Here is a 17,043-nt window from a genome sequence, read left to right as displayed (position 1 = left end):
CCAAACTTTATATAGATAGGAGACAGAATCTTTTTAGAGAAAATATTTACTAACAAAAATATCTTGAAACATAATAGATGAGATCAGGTGTATTCAGGGTGGCATGGCCATAGACTAAACATAATAGTAAATATAATTTACAATGAAGGTATGCCATAAGTAGTTATAACTATGTGACATTTGGTGCCTATTATTCAGCTTGTTCTGAATCACAGACACTTGTCTACCTCATCCCAATGAAGCATGGTTCTAGTGAGTTTTGACTCAATTATGACTGAGGAAAATAATTCACTGGCTAACTTTTGCCTGCTATCTTGCAAATATACTCTGCTAGGAATGATACTGCAGTGCTCCTGGAGAACAATTAACATTACTTATGTACTGAGGGGGTTTCCTGGTGGCTCAGTGGTAAAGAATCTGCCTGCCAAGCAAGAGATGCAGGTTTGATCCTTCCTTCAGGAAGACCCCCTGAAGTAGGAAATGGCAACCCACTCCAATATTCTTGTCTGGAAAATCCCGTGGACACAGGAGCCTGGTGGGTTGCAGTCCATGGGGTTGCAAAAGCACTGGATACAACTTAGTGACTAAACAACAACAACATTCTACTGAGATTCCATCCCTGAGACTCCTGTCCCTCAAACAGACCCTGTGCTTTCTAACTTCCACATGTTTACTTGGTCCAGGCCTTTTCTCAGGTGAAATTCTATCTGTCACTCCTAAGAAAATTTGTGTTTCTGAGCCACCTCCATTGAGAAGACTCTTCAACCACCTAATCAGAAATATCTCCTTCCTTTGACCACACATAGTAATTATTGTCTCTTTACCACTAACACTGCCCTTGCTTTTGTGACTCTATACTTTGAACGTGCTCAGTCACTCAGTCATGTCCAACTCTTTGTGACCCTATGGATTGTAGTCTGCCAGGCTCCTCTGTCCATGGGATTTCCCAGGCAAGAATACCAGAGTGGGTTACCATTTCCTTTACCAGGGGATCTTCCCGACCCAGGGATAGAGCTCACCGCTCCTGCATCTCCTGTATTGCAGGCAGATTTTCTTACCACTGAGCCATTGGGGAAGCCTTTTGTGACTCCATACCATCTAGAAAATTACTAGGTAGTATCTCAAGGATGCTAAACATGGAACTCTGCCCTGGATAGAAAATGACAGTAGATAACTTCAAAGACTCTCCTTAGCCCTCAGGGGGCATTGCGCAGTACATGATACACTGCAGTATCACTCTCAGGTGAAAAAGGATGTCTCATGTCTGCTATGGAGCAAAATGCACCAGATACTTTTCTCTGATTTTCATTCCCATCAACTTTCTAAAAATATCCTCTAAAACTTTTCCCTTGAATACTAATTACTTGTAAGATTTTGAGGAAGAATTTTTCAATATCATCTCTTACAATGATATTAAGGACAGTTATTGAAATGCCTATGAAAACTGAGCTTAGTCTAAGATAAGTCTCTCAAAACATGTTTGTACTCTGTTCAGGCACTCCTAACAGGACCCTAATTATATTGAAATGCACACAATTCCTAGTAGAATAACACAAGCTTAAAATTCCTTTTGACTGAAGGAGAAAACAAGTCTTGAATTATAATGAATGAAATTCGTTGTTTTCACTTGTTTTAAACTCAGTGTTTTTTGTTACAGTTCAAATGATGTAAATATTGAATGAAAACTTTTCAAAAATTAGTTTATTTTGAGAGCTGACAAATCAAACCTATCATTTATAGGTTGGTAAAAAGAAAAAGAAAAAAAAAACGGCCCAGATAAATTACTTGTACGAAAAGAAAAAATTCCGCCCAATTAGCCTGAAGGCCCTCAAATTTTCTATTAATGGCTTTAGAATTAAAATGACTCTTTTCAACATTCCAATATACACTACTGTATGACTTACTAATGGGCAGAAAAACAAAAGACAAATCGAAAGACTACATATGTGTCCCATAATCTTTTATAACTATTTGGGAAATAATTTGGGTTTCTTGAGTAGAAATTCATCTCATATATAACATAAGCAACTTCTGAAGTATGTAACTGACATCATTTACATTCTATTTTTCATCTGCTTTGGATAAAGAAAACACAATGTTCTAAAACACAATGGCCAAAGGCCTTCATGAAAATATCTCCACTACAAAGAGAAAATGCCTAATTTTCTATCTATGGTTTAACACATCTTGTTTGCTGAGGATAGTTGCTTATCATACTTTGGTCATAGAATATGTATTCCCCTTGCCAATTTTAAAATTTCAGCAGTCTGGTGATATCATTTAGATAAGACTCATAAAATTTTATACTAAAAAAGAAGTCAGTGAACATCTCGTGAAAAGTTCATAGGTCAAATGGAAAAATAGTGGCAGAGCTGTATCTGCAATGGATGTCTCTTCCATAACATTATTTTTCATATTACGACCCATTCAGTTCAGTTCAGTCACTCAGGGGTGTTCGACACTTTGCGACCCCGTGGACTGCAGCATGCCAGGCCTCCCTGTCAATCACCAACTCCCAAAGCTTGCTCAAACTTATGTCTATCCAGCTGATGATGCCATCCAACCATCTCATCCTCTGTTGTCCTCTTCTCCTCCTGCCTTCAATCTTTCCCAGCATCACGGTCTTTTCCAGTGAGTCAGTTCTTCACATTGGTGGCCAAAGTATCAGAGTTTCAGCTTCAGCATTTGTCTTTCCAGTGAGTATTCAGGACTGATTTCCTTGAGAACTGACTGGTTGGGTCTCCTTGCAGTCCAAGGGACTCTCACTTGTCTTCTCCAATACCATAGTTCAAAAGCATCAATTCTTTGGCGCTCACCTTTCTTTATAGTCCAACTCTCACACCAATACATAACTAATGGAAAAAACATAACTTTGACTACACGGACCTTTGTTGGTAAAGTAATGTCTCTGCTTTTTAATATGCTGTCTAGGTTGGTTACAGCTTTTCTTCCAAGGAGCAAGCGTCTTTTAATTTCATGGCTGCAGTCACAATCTACAGTGATTGTGGAGCCCCCAAAAATAAAGTCTCTCACTGTTTCCATTGTTTCCCCATCTATTTGCCATGAAGTGATGACAGGATGCCATGATCTTAGTTTTCTGAATGTTGAGCTTTAAGCCAAGTTTTTTCACTCTCCTCTTTCACTTTCATCAAGAGGCTCTTTAGTTCTTCGCTTTCTGCCATAAGGGTGGTGTCATCTGCATATCTGAGGTTATTGATATTTCTCCTGGCAATCTTTTTTTTTTTTTTTTTTAACTTAAGTATAGTTTATTTACAATGTTGTATTAATTTCTGCCATACAGAAAAGAGATTCAGTTATATATACATTCTTTTTTATATTCTTTTCCATTACAGTTTATCACAGGATATTAAATACAGTTCCCCACGCTATATAGTAGGACCTTGCTGTTTATGCATTCCATATATACTAGTTTGCACCTGCTAACTCCCAAATCTCACCCCACCTCCTTTCCTTTGGCAACCACAAGTATGTTCTCTATACCTGTGAGTGAGTGTTTCATAGATAAGTTCACTTGTGTCATATTTTAGATTCCACATATAAGTGATATCGTACAGTATTTGTCTTTATCTGACTTACTTCACTTAGCATGATAATCTCTAGGTCCATCTGTGTTGCTGCAAATAGCATTATTTCATTCTTTTTTTATGGCCAAGTACTGTTCCATGATGTGTATGTACATATGTGTGTGTGTATTATATTCCACGTCTTCTTTATCCATTTATTCAGGTTGTTTCCATGTCTTGGCTATCGTGAATAGTGCTGCTATGAACATAGTAGTGCATTTATCTTTTTGAATTATTGTTTTCTCTGGATAAATACCCAGAAGTGGAACGGCTGGATGATACGGCAATTCTTAGTTGCTTTTTTTTTTTGAGGAATATCCATGCCATTTTCCACAGTGGCTGCACCAATTTACAGTTCCACCAACATCATAGCAGGGTTCCGTTTTAGAGAGAATTCTTTTGTTTCTGTTTTTTACTCTGTGTTGGCTATTTTAATCTATTCTCTACTTTCTTCTTTAGTAGTGCCCCATCTTAAGTCTCCTTTGATGATTTCTCTCCCCAACCAGATATCCTGGCTTTAAATACTATTCTGAATATTACCAAAATTCTCTATTTCAGGTCTCTCTTTCTAAACTTCAAACTCTAATATACCCAACTGCCTGCTTGATGTATCACCTTAGATGGCTCATGAGAATATTTCAAACTTAAAGTTGTCCAAAATGGAACTCATAATTTCCCTCTCAACTTACTTTTCCCATCTCTACTCTGAATTCTCCATTTTAGTAAGTGCTGCCACCAGTTGGCAGAGTTAATGACCACAAACCTACAGAGCATCCTTGATTCTTCCCTGCCCATTCTTCTCACCATTCTCTTGTTCAATCCACTAGCAATTCTTATTGAGTCTAGCTCCACTCTATTTTCCTTCCTTTCAACTTTCTCATCCTTAGTCTAAATTATCTCATCTCTTATCTGGTCTATAGCAGTAACCTTTTAACGCATTCCCTCTACTTTCATCACTGCTACCTCCACAAGCCTAATCCATTTCCCACAACAGCCAATACTAGCACTGTAAAATAAAAATCATATCATGACTTTCCCTTGTTATTTATACATTTCCATGGCTTCCCATTACATCATCCACTTGCTCAAACCAGAAACCTAAACCAATGCATTTATAAGTCATGTTATACAAGCTTTAAAACACCTCAAGTTCTGCTCGAACTCCTCAACACAGATCTAAGCCACCATTATCTACCAATAGGATTTGGCATACTTGTTGACATCTATTTTCAGGCTACTAGGAAAAAACTACAGCAGTAAAAAATTCTGCCATTTCTTTGTGAATCACCACTCTTCCACTGGAGGATAACCTAGGCTGAGAATTCTCCTCATACATTCTTTCTTTCCCCTCCTTGAAGAGGCTTATGGTCTGCTTAGTTTTCTTCATCAAATTCTCCATGAACACCCTAAAATACTCATTTTCTCCAAGTGTCTCCATCTTCCCCTCATATCTTGACAAGATAGTGTGGAGATGCTGGTAGGTATCTGGCAGCAGGTCTAAGATATAAGGTGGGCTATTCTTTAGCGCCAGCTTTGGGTTCTGACACAACCGCACCACCTTGTCCATGAGCTTCCAGCACTTCTCCACCATCTTCTTGTCCACGGTCCCCGGCGGGTGGGGGCTGAGGTGGTGGTGGTGGTGGTGGTGCGGCTGGAAGGCGTCCTTCATGAGCCCGATCAGGCCGCCGGAGCCCCCGGAGCCGCTGCCGCCCCTGGCCCCAGAGCTCTTTTTCACGTTGCCGGCCATGGCCCGGGAGAGGGTCAGGGGCCCAGACGCGTCCGCCGGCTCCGCTCGGCTGCGAGTGAGCTCCTGGCAATCTTGATTCCAGCTTGTGCTTCATCCAGTCCAGCATTTCTCATGATGTACTCTGCATATAGGCTAAATAAGGAGGGTGACAATATACAGCCTTGACATATTCCTATCCTGATTTGGAACCAGTCTGTTGTTCCTTGTCCAGTTCTAACTGTTGCTTGTTGACCTGCATACAGATTTCTCAGGAGGCAGGTCAGGTGGTCTGGTATTCCCATCTCTTGAAGACTTTTCCACAGTTTGTTGTGATCCACACAGTTAAAGGCTTTGGCATAGTCAATAAAGCAGAAGTAGATGTTTTTCTGGAACTCTCTTGCTTTTTTGATGATCGAACAGATATTGGCAATTTGATCTCTGGTTTCTCTGTCTTTTCTAAATCCAGCTTGAACATCTGGAAGTTCACAGTTCACGTACTGTTGAAGCATGGCTTGGAGAATTTTGAGCATCACTTTGCTAGCGTAAGAGATGAGTGCAATTGTGCAGTAGTTTGAACTTCCTTTGGCATTGCCTTTCTTTGGGATTGGAATGAAAACTGACCTTTTCCAGTCCTGTGGCCACTGCTGAGTTTTCCAAATTTGCTGGGATATTGATTGCAGGACTTTCAAAGCATCATCTTTTAGCATTTGAAATAGCTCAAATGGAATTCCATCACCTCCACTAGCTTTGTTCGTAGTGATGCTTCCTAAGGCCCACTTGACTTTGCATTCCAGGATGTCTGGCTCTAGGTGAGTGATCACACCATCGTGGTTATCTGGGTCATGAAGATCTTTTTTTGTATAGTTCTTCTGTGTATTCTTTCCACCTCTTCTTAATATCTTCTACTTCTGTTACGTCCATACCATTTATGACCCGTTATGGCACCCCACTCCAGTACTCTTGCCTGGAAAATCCCATGGATGGAGGAGCCTGGTAGGCCACATTCCATGGGGTCGCTAAGAGTCGGACACGACTGAGCGATTTCACTTTCACTTTTCCCTTTCATGCACTGGAGAAGAAAATGGCAACCCACTCCAGTATTCTTGCCTGGGAGAATCCCAGGGACGGCGCAGCCTTGTGGGCTGCCGTCTATGGGGTCACACAGAGTCGGACACGACTGAAGCAACTTAGCAGCAGTGTGTCATAAACTAATTCAATGGAATATGTCTAGCATTTTCCAAGAAATGAAAATAGATCAAAATAGAATACATTAGACTAGAATAAATGGAAAATATATGAATTCATGTAGTAAGGGAAACTTGTTTCTTGAAGCCTTTTTTTAATAATATATGTCCCTCCTCTCCTCATTGCTATAAATCCATCTATCCATGAACATGCAAATACAACTACATATGCTACATACTAGATCACAATATAAAACATAGTTTTTACAATGAGTGGCAATAAAAGAACTTTTAAACAAAAGACTACCAGTTTTATTTCCACAAAATTATGCTACCTAGGTAGCATGATGCAATAGCCATACATAAAGAGATAAAATCTTTGGAAATTCTGTTGTGAATATATTTATTTACTTTTATAATAGACTTAACTGTTGGAATAAAATGTAGTAAATTGATAGATCAGTGTTTTGAAGAGAGAAAACCATATCTGGGACAAGTTTAGCCATTATCAGAGGTTTATGGACCATGTTAATAATTCCCAAGAAATGAGAGCAAAGTCTAGTGTGGAAACACTTTAAGAGGCAACTAGAGTGTATTTTCTCTGACATCCAATATACCTGTTTTTGCACTTTCCTGCCTCATTAACTCTTTTGGGGAGAGCTATTGTACCAGGGTCATACAATAAGTACCAAAGGGAAAACTGAGGCCTAACTTGTACAGGGCACTATAGGATATTATACAGTCATTCTTCTACTACAAATCAAATGCCAGGGCTTGATTGAAAGCATCAAACATAACCAGAGTAACCTGGGGGGAAAAAGACAAAGACATTCTGAGGGTCTACCCTAGATCACCTGGAATCAGAATCCATAGGTATAAAGTCCATGAATCTGGATTCTTTAAAAGCTTCTTTGGGGGTTCCTTTGGCAAACTGGGTTTGAAAACACCTTCTGAAGAGTACATATCTAGTTTATTCTTCCCATATTGCCTTTTTAAAGAAAAGGCCTTCTGCCCTCCTGCCTTCATCCTTCCAATTTTTCATACTAAAGTCGCTGAACGCATCCTTGACTCTTCCATTAATACCCCAAAACCAACCAGGAAATCCTCTTGGCTCTGCCTTCAAAATACAGTTAGAATCTTTTCACTTCTCACTCTTTCCACTGCTACTTCCCTGAAGAAATCCCTATCATCGCTCAGGACCATCACAACAAGACTCCCTGCTTATATCCTTCTCCTTTTGTTAATTCTCAACATGGCAGCCAAAGGGATCCTTTAAAAACCGAAGAGACATCTTGTCACTCCTCTGCTCAAATGTCCATTTCACTAAAGTATAAGCTGTCATCTGCCTGTGAAGTCCCAACATATAAGACCCTTTCCCTCTGATATCTTCTACTTTTCTTTCCCTGCCACAATAACCTCCTTGGCTAGCCCTAAAATACACCAATCACACACATGCTTTAAGGCCTTTGTATTTTATGTTCTCTATGCTATGAAAACTCTTCCCCCAGATCTCTGCATGGCTGACTCTCTCACCCTCTTTAAGTCTTTACCGAATGTCATTTTTTCAATAAGGCCTATCCTGTGCCTTTCATCTTAATGACAAATTGTAATACATATTCCCCATCTCTCAGCATTCCAGCACTTCCCTACCTTGCTGGGTTTTTTCTTCCAAAGAACGTTTCATCTTCAAACTTACTCTAAAATTACTTATTTAATCTATCTAGTGTTTAGTTTTGTTTCTTTCTATTAGAATGTCAGCTCCATGAGGGCAGAAAACTTTGTGTATTTTATTTTATGATCTATCCCGAGTTCCTAAAATGGTACTTAGCATATAGTAGGCAACTGATAAAGAATGGGCAAGTAAATGGAGAGACAGTGAGGCTAACTAAAAGATGTAAAAACTCTATTCATTCTAACTAACCATATATTTAATACCCAGTCAGAAAACTGGAAACCTTATAATGCCAATCCCTTTGATGGTAACTTCTATTCACTAATACTTAATGTAATGATGTTTAATAAAAGAATAATACAATGAGAACATTAAATCCATTTTTTTAACATTTAAATAAAAGTAACTAAAAAGTAAAATTACAAATTTATAAATCAATGACTTTGTGTAGAAAAATTTCCTTGTCAAAAAATAGAGAAATTTTAAACACCGCTTAATATATCTGAGAAAAGTTATGTTTTAAGATAATGTCATAACCTGGTGCTTGGCAGTTAAAGACATCTGGAGCAAAAGAGCATTTTCCTGTTTCTTCAGCAATCAAGGCATAGTCCACCTGGCTGAGACCGCTTACAGCTGGCAAAAACAAGTTCCAGAGGCCTTCTGCTTTGGCCATTTCCTGTCAAGATAATGAATATGCCAGAGTGACCATAATTTATCACAACCTAAAATAGTTTTAAAATAGTTTAAAAGATATTGGTACTTACGCCTTTCAAACTTATGAAATTATTTCATCGTATCCTACAATGTGCAGAGTCATTAATTCATTACAAATCAACATTTTCTTAATGGTTAAAGAAATGACTTTTCCACAAAGCTTCCTTATATTTGGCTGAAAAACTAAATTTGCTTACTTGAGTGCTTCTTATTGAATCATAGCTATTATAAAATCTCTTCCATTTGAGTATAATTATGCCAAATACACTATTTTGTGCACTTCAATTTCTAACATGTGTTAACATTTGAAAACATGAAATTTGGATTAAGCCCATGTGGGACAAATACTCTGCCTGAACTTCAGTCTCAAGTGAGAGTGTTGACTGCATTTTTAAATTGAATAGCTATGAGGCTGTCTTCATTACATATCACACACAACACACTATATAAACTAATTTGTATATTACAGATTCTATTTTTAACTTTCTTTTAAAAAAGTATACTTGAATAACTATCCTCTACATATATAACAAAAGTTATAATTGATATAATTATCCTCTACATATATAACAGGAGAAGCGACAACAAACTAAGTTCTCAAAAAAAACCTGCGTATAAATTCTCCAATTTTAAGTTTCTCTTATTTTTCTTACCTTGAGTTTATCAATTACTAAAGGTTTTTTCCACTTGTCCACTGAATTTTCATTTTGAACATAGAACTCAATTACCTCCTTAAAGTATAAAAGGAAAAAAAAAGTTCATTAGTTAGAGTTAATAAAAGTAATGCCGTAAGCTGCTAATATCCAAAGTAAAAAAACATATTTAAGTGAAAAAGCTCTTTCAGCTGCTATTGAATCAGTAAAATTTCTTTCTAAAATCAGACACAGAATTATAAAAAATTTTACAGTTTTTTTTTTTTTTTTTGCATATCAGGCATCCTAGCTTTGGTAGAGGGAAGTAGTAATCTCTGATCCCTCCTCTTGTCCTATTTGTGACATTTGGTTTTGCTTCTTGACTCCTGCCTATGTGGCCCATTGGAACTAGGGCCCAGGCTAATACATATAATTATATGTATAATATATAGTCATATATAATATATAGTTATTATCAATAATACAATGTTTTATTCCTCACAAAATTATGCTGCCTTGGTACTAGAGAATTAACTTTCAAAATCCTACATCAAGATTCGAGTGTTCCATTTTTAGTAAGATGGCATACTAGATGGTCAAAGAATCCTCTCCCAGGGTAATGCAACTAAAAATCTGGGTAAAATATTAAAAATAATTTTAAAAATACATGTAGTAATACATAGGTGTACTGAAAGGAAAATAAGGAAACTCCTCAGAGGCCAGGAATAAAAATGTCTGACTTTAGGTATGAGTGAGCACTGGAACCAAGTTTGTCTGGAGGGTGTAGGCTGATCTATATTAGCCTAGATCCTAGTTTCCAATGGGCCACATAGGCAGGCAAAACCAAATGTCAGAAACAGGGCAAGGGGAGGGATCAGAGACCACCATTTCCCCGCATCAAAGCCAGGATGCCTGATCTGCAGAACCTAAGTGGAAAAAAGTAGAAAATAAAAACAAAAAGCTGAATAAAGGCCATTCACAGGATGGAACAGAAAAAAGAAACATTTCTAACCTGAAGCCTGTCTTCAATCAAGTTTGAGATCTGAATTCACAGACCTATGTGGCCCTAAAGATTCAAGTCAAAAATTAAGTTTACAGTGTTCCTGGTGACAGTGCCTGAAAGTACTGCAGAAGCAAAAGCAAATTCACTCTAGAGTAAAAGTTCTTTTTAAAAAATGTCTTGACTAATCCTTGCAGATGAAATTCCATTCCAAAGAACATGAGTCCAGAATGAAAAAAATTAAACACTCAAGGTAACAAGCCACCGTTAGCAAGAATTAGCAAAAACAATGGTTCAACAAAATAAAATCATACCCCCAAAGGCCACAGATAGAATAATGATTAAATACAGAATAAAAAGTATTTGTGTCCAATAGATTCCAAAAATAAAAGAAGGAATTAAGAGGCTGACAAAGGACTATCAAACTTGGGCTGACAAACTTGAAAAAGACTGAATACAACGTGAGGCAAAGAAAAACCATTGTAATTAAATTTAAAAACCCAATGGCAGTGATTCTCAAACTTTGGTGGGCATCAGAATCACTTGATAAAACAAAAGGGTCCAGGCTGTATCCTTCCTCGGTGAGTCTACTTGTGTATTCCTATTTTTGTAATCTTAACTAGCTCTCTAGGCAATTCTGACAGAATCCAAATAATGAGATACACCTCTCTATGCAAGGTTGAAAGATGGACTAGTTACAGTCAAATAATAATAAATTGAAAGAAAGATCTGAAGAAATTACTTCTTTCTTGAATGAAGCACAGAAATTCAATGGAAGGAAAATATGAGTGGTTAAAAGATATGATGGATACAGAGAGAATCATTACTTCCCTTTTTAGATTTGGGGAAAAAAAGGAAAAAAGAAAGAAAAATAAGCGTTTACTAGCAGATTCTCTCATTAAAGGATTTTGATCCAAGAAGGAACATCTGGGTTGTAAGAAGGAATAGTAAATAAATAAAGTGATAAATACAAGGTAAGTTGAAATTTAACAACCAGCTACATAAAAAACAATAACAGTAATCTCTATTCTGTGATCTAAAATATTGGACTATAAGGACGTTTTCCAATATTTTGCTCTTAAAACAACTCTGTACTTATTTTCTACATACAGTCTAATAGAATTACTTAAATAAGGCTATGAACATTGGTCAAAACTCTGTATTACAAAAAAATTGTTTTCAAAAATTGTTCCACCAAATTACAGTCATATAAGTAAATATGCTAAAATGTTCCTTTTATTGAGCCACCAGGGAAGCCCACTTTATTGAAGCATGGCTAGTCTAAAACTTCAAGAAGACAAAGGATGGCTCTTTCACAGGCACCACAATGAACAGTACTTGTCATTTCTGTCAGGAAGTAAGTTAAGTTGGAAGACTTCCTGTTTATGGTTATTATTAATATTTCCATCCCTCATGTTGCCATGGAAATAGCAACGCAATTGTGTTTGATAAGAAATGTGTTATGTAATACGTGTACAAATTCCCATCTGTGACTACCTCTGTTTGACTCTACAGTTCTGAGAAATTACACTATGCCATTTGTTAGTTTATGTCAGTCCCTCAATCATGTCTGACTCTTTGACCCCATGGACTTCAGGACATCAGGCTTCCTTGTCCATCACCAACTCCTAGAGTTTGCTTAATCTCAAGTCCATAAAGTCCGTGATACCATCCAACCATCTCATCCTCTGTCATCCTCTTCTTCTCCTGCCTTCAGTTTTTCCCAGCATCAAGTGAAAGTGAAAGTTGCTCATCGTGTCCACTCTTTGCGACACCATGGACTGAGGTCAATGGAATTTTCCAGGCCAGAATCCTGGAGTGGGTAGCCATTTGCTTCTGCAGGGGATCTTCCCCACCGAGGGGTCAAACACAGGTGTCCTGCATTGCAGGCAGATTCCTACCAGCTGAGCCACCAGGGAAGCCCTCCATCAGGATTTTTTCTGACGAATCAGTTCTTTGCAACAGGTGGCCAAAGTACTGGAGCTTCAGCTTCAGCATCAGTCCTTCCAATGAATATTCAGGACTGATTTCCTGGAGGACTGACTGGTTGGATCTCCTTGCAGTCCAAGGGACTCTCACTTGTCTTCTCCAACACCATAGTTCAAAAGCATCAATTCTTTGGCTCTCAGTTTTCTTTATGCCATTTATATAATTATTTAAAAATTTGTATTATTTAACAGTGAAAAGTGAAAGTGGAAGTCGCTCAGTCATGTCCGACTCTTTGCGACCCCATGCACTGTATAATCCATGGAGTTCTCCAGGCCAGAATACTGGAGTGGCCAATACTGGAGTGGGTAGCCTTTCCCTTCTACAGGGGATCTTCCCAACACAGGGATCGAACCCACGTCTCCTGCATTGTGGGCAGATTCTTTACCAGCTGAGCCACAAGGGAAGCCCAAGAATACTGGAGTGGGTAGCCTATCCCTTCTCCAGAGGACCTTCCCAATCCAGGTATTGAACTGGAGTCTCCTGCATTGCAGATGGATTCTTTACCAACTGAGCTATGAGCGAAGTATTATTTAATACTTCTGTTTAAAGTCTATTGATTTGGAATTTTGCAAAATCTGTATGTCGCAAAGAGTCAGACAAGATTTAGCGATTGAATAACACAACAATATGTGGTATGGTAGAAGTCTCTTATTTTCTAGATATGACTGTTCTAATTTTTATAAATATACTTATAATCATAGTGGACAGAATTTTATAGGCTTTCTCTACTTCTATTTTGAAAAAGCTAATTACTTTTCTCCAAGCATCATTTCAAATACATGTGTGCACAAATAGGGATTAGTACTCTTCAGGATCATTCTACAGGATAAAACATTTACAGATGTTAGTACAAGTTTTTAAAGGAAGAAAAAGCTCTTATTAGATATATTCTAAATTTGAAAAATCTTCAAACAGAAAATGGTTATGGCTTTCCTTGCCACACAAAATGTTGACAGTCTTTCCTTTAAAACTATAGACTGCTTTTTCTAAATTTATCACAAAGCATTTTATTGAAAATTCTTTGTAAATATTCTAGTAGCTGCATGAGATGAGGTTCAGCAGAGGTATCATGATCCAACTTGTAACACCTCTTCTGTGCTTCCCTGGATTGCTCATTTACATTTAGGAATGAAAGAACAAGGCTACTTGGTTTCCTCTGCCAGTTGACTCTCCTTTGAATAAATCAGGTAGGCTGATAGGCAAGCTGAGGTCTACACCAAATCCCTCAATGGGGGAAAAAAGTGGAGAACTCTTCCTTAGAGCACTAGCCATCGTTTGAAGCCCTAGTTTTTTGGAAACAGATCATCTGCTTTTTTAGAGTACTCCAGCAGACTTTTGTATGGAGCAATCACTGCTGCTACCCAGGCGTGTTAGAAACCAGCCCAAGCAGCCCACATATTACAGGTTTATTCTTCAATCAAATATCTTGATTTCTCTGCCTCTTCTCATTCTTGCTTTTCATAACAGGCAATCATAGGAGGTCCATTGTAAAGAGAAAAAACTGGTTACCACCTGTATTAAAGACCTCTCTCACTTTGAAATTCTCTTGAAATGTGGCTTTCTGTTTAGTCTTTGGTATGACTCATCCTGCTTTCTAAATCCAATTTCCATTCTCTTTTCAAAACCTTTAGTCCTCTGATATGTACTTCTCCTCTATTTTTATGCTTTTAAAAATACAGTTAAAAAAAGGGGATTTTATTTGTCCAAGATTTCAGTCTGCCATCTTCAACTCAAAAGTTTATTTTCTTTTTAAAACCTCAAAGTTCAGAATTTTATTTTTTAAAATTTTAATTTTACAGGTAGTTGATTTATAATTGTGTGTTGGTTTCAGGTCTACAGCAAAATGATGCAGTTATACATATACATATTCTTTTTTCAGTCCCATATTGGTTATTAAAGAGCATTGAGTAGAGTTCCCTGTGTTATACAGTAGGTTTTTGTTGATTATCTATTATATAGATAGTAATATATATATGTTAATCCCCAAATCCTAATTTATCCCTCTCCTTCACCTTTCCCCTTTGGTAAACATGTTTGTTTTCTAAGTCTGTGAATCTGTTTCTGTTTTATAAATAAGTTCATAAGTTCATTTGCATCATATTTTCAGATTCAACATATTAGTGATATCATATGACACTTGTCTTTCTCTGTCTGACTTATTTCACTTAGTACTGACTTATTTCACTTAGTACAATAATCTCTGGGTCCATTTAGGTTGTTGCAAATGGCATTATTCCATTCTTCTTTATGACTTAGTAATATTCCATCATATATATGTACCACATCTTCTTTATCCATTCCTCTGTTGATGGACATTTAGGTTGCTTCCATGTCTTGCTATTGTAAATAGTGATGCTATGGACACTGGGGTGCATGTATCTTTTTGAATTAGAGTTTCTCTGAATATATGCCTTGGAGTGGGACTGTACATCATAGGGTGGCTCTACTGTTAGCTCTTTAAGGAATCTCCATACTGTTCTTCATACTGGCTGCACCAATTTACATTCTCACCAACAGTGTAGGAAGTTTCCGCTTTCTCCATACTATCTCCACAATTTATTGTTTGTAGATTTTGACTGCCATTTTTACTGGCGTGAGGTCATCCCTCACTGCAGTTTTGATTTGCATTTCTCTAATAAGTAGTGATATTGAACATATTTTTATATGTTTTTCAGCCATGTTTTCTTTGGAGAAATGTCTACTTAAATCTGCCTATTTTTTGATTGGGTTGTTTGTTTCTTTGATATTGAGCTGTATGAGCTGTTTGTATATTTTGGAGGTTAATCCCTTGTTGGTTGCATCATTTGCAAATATTTTCTTCCATTCTGTGAGCTGTCTTTTCGTTTTATGGTTTTCTCCTTTGCTGTGCGAAAGCTTTTAAGTTTAATTAGGTTCCAATTGTTTTTGTTTTTATTTTCATTCTCTAGAAGGTGGATCCAAAAAGATATTGCTGCAATTCATGTCAGACAGTGTTCTGCCTATGTTTTCCTCTACAAGATTTATAGTACCGTCTTACATTCTGGTCATCAAAAGTTCAGAATTTTAAAACTCAAAATTGTATATATACTACCTAGAGCAGAAAGTCTACAAAGTGATACCTTAACCACTGACCACATATAAGGGGTGACTATTTTGGAAAGCACTTCTTCATATTAAACTATGAGCCAAGTTTATCTCGCTCCAGATCTTCACTAAAAATACTATAATTATTCATATAATTCAAGCAACAATAGTAACTGCTCTATAAACACATATCAACATTGAAAATTTTTGTTGAAAGAATTTTAGTCTTTTTCAGTTTCCTATTTAATTTTTCTCACCTAGCTCTAGAACTCTCAGAATCACAGAAGATTTAAATGGGACTTTATTATGTATATAGTCATACCTATTCATACTGTAGATAAAGAAATTGGGCCTCTGAGAGATAAAGTTATTTGTCCAAGACGACCTAATTTGAGGCAAGAATTCCTTATATAGTCATAATAGTTTTTATCTTTTCTTCACAGCATTTATCATCTCTTAATGCCTTTCTTTCATGCTCAAGTATAAGCTCTGTAGCAGTAGAAAGCCCTGTCTTCTTGTTCTTCCTTTTACTTTCAATGGCTTGCTAGGTGCCTAACCCATTACTCAGTACCCAATTATTATTTGTCAACTGAATGAATGAGTGTGTCACATTACTTGTCTACTCTCAGTGAGTTTACTGAAACTTAACACCTTAGAACAGGAGCTTGTGAGGGGAACAGTGGTAGTATCCATGTACAGTTTCAAATGATATACAAAATTTTCTGGGTATGCCTTTTTTGTTTAACATAAAGTCCTTTTAATTTTCAAAGGGGCTCACAAAGAAAAAAAAGGCTGAAAGTCACTGCCTTAGGAAAAGACCCTCAAAGTAGTGTTAATTACTTAACACTACTTAACTTTACAAACAGCTAATTCCCTTTGACTTAGTTTTAATTCCACAGATTTATGTGGCATTCCCTTGGCATATTTTAGAAGCTTGGAATTTTTCAGGATTAGGCTCTGTAGCAGTTCAGTGCTACAGTGAGAAGGGGCATCTAGGTAAGGACTGACTGCAAAGAAATGATACCAGGATACTCCTAGAAGAAGAGATAACAGAAGTAATTCATCAATAGTCTTGAAGCACAAATACATTCTGTTTATTTATAGAATACTTACCTTTTCCACTGGGAGGATATGTTGTTTCATGAACTGCTTCACCCTAGTAAGAACTTCCTGACCTGTCCTAGTCTGTAGAAACAATTGACGAGTTGAATCAGTCTGTGGAAGTGCAGTGCTGAAAGATCTTTATTAAAAAAAATTACAAAGAAAGAAAAAAGTTACAAAGATGTTCAAAATCATTATTACAGATTTCTGAATAGAATGTGAAGTCTTCCCCCATTTCCCCAAAAAATCTCTCAGAAAGAGCTTCTGTATTTTGGAGCTTTTTTTTTTAATCTTTCATGGTTATGAGAGGAATGCAGAATCACTTTATTTTGAACATTAAACTTTAGTGCTTAAAGCACTTTTTGGAGAAAACATAGC

The 17,043-nt window shown here is 37.1% G+C and overlaps 1 protein-coding gene across 5 annotated transcripts in view; it reads right to left on the bottom strand.

The window, feature by feature from the left end:
* Positions 1 to 17,043, bottom strand: part of ACAD11 (acyl-CoA dehydrogenase family member 11) — a 136,742-nt gene that overhangs the window by 65,873 nt on the left and 53,826 nt on the right. For all 5 annotated transcript variants that reach the window (XR_014076718.1, XR_014076719.1, XM_081569835.1 and 2 more), the window contains 3 exons: positions 16,678 to 16,804; positions 9,534 to 9,611; positions 8,704 to 8,842 (listed from right to left, as the gene is read on the bottom strand). Coding sequence is in view for 3 of the 5 variants with exons in the window: in XM_081569835.1 (XP_081425961.1) it covers positions 8,704 to 8,842; positions 9,534 to 9,611; positions 16,678 to 16,804 (344 nt within the window). In the remaining 2 variants the exon portion in view is untranslated. The remainder of the gene's footprint in view (positions 1 to 8,703; positions 8,843 to 9,533; positions 9,612 to 16,677; positions 16,805 to 17,043) is intronic.

Source organism: Giraffa tippelskirchi, chromosome 2, assembly GCF_054371585.1.
Source record: "Giraffa tippelskirchi isolate mGirTip1 chromosome 2, T2T-mGirTip1v1.2.pri, whole genome shotgun sequence".
NCBI lineage: Eukaryota > Metazoa > Chordata > Mammalia > Artiodactyla > Giraffidae > Giraffa > Giraffa tippelskirchi.
The sequence above is the reverse complement of the archived record's forward strand: the minus strand, read 5'-3'. Positions and strand labels throughout refer to the sequence as shown.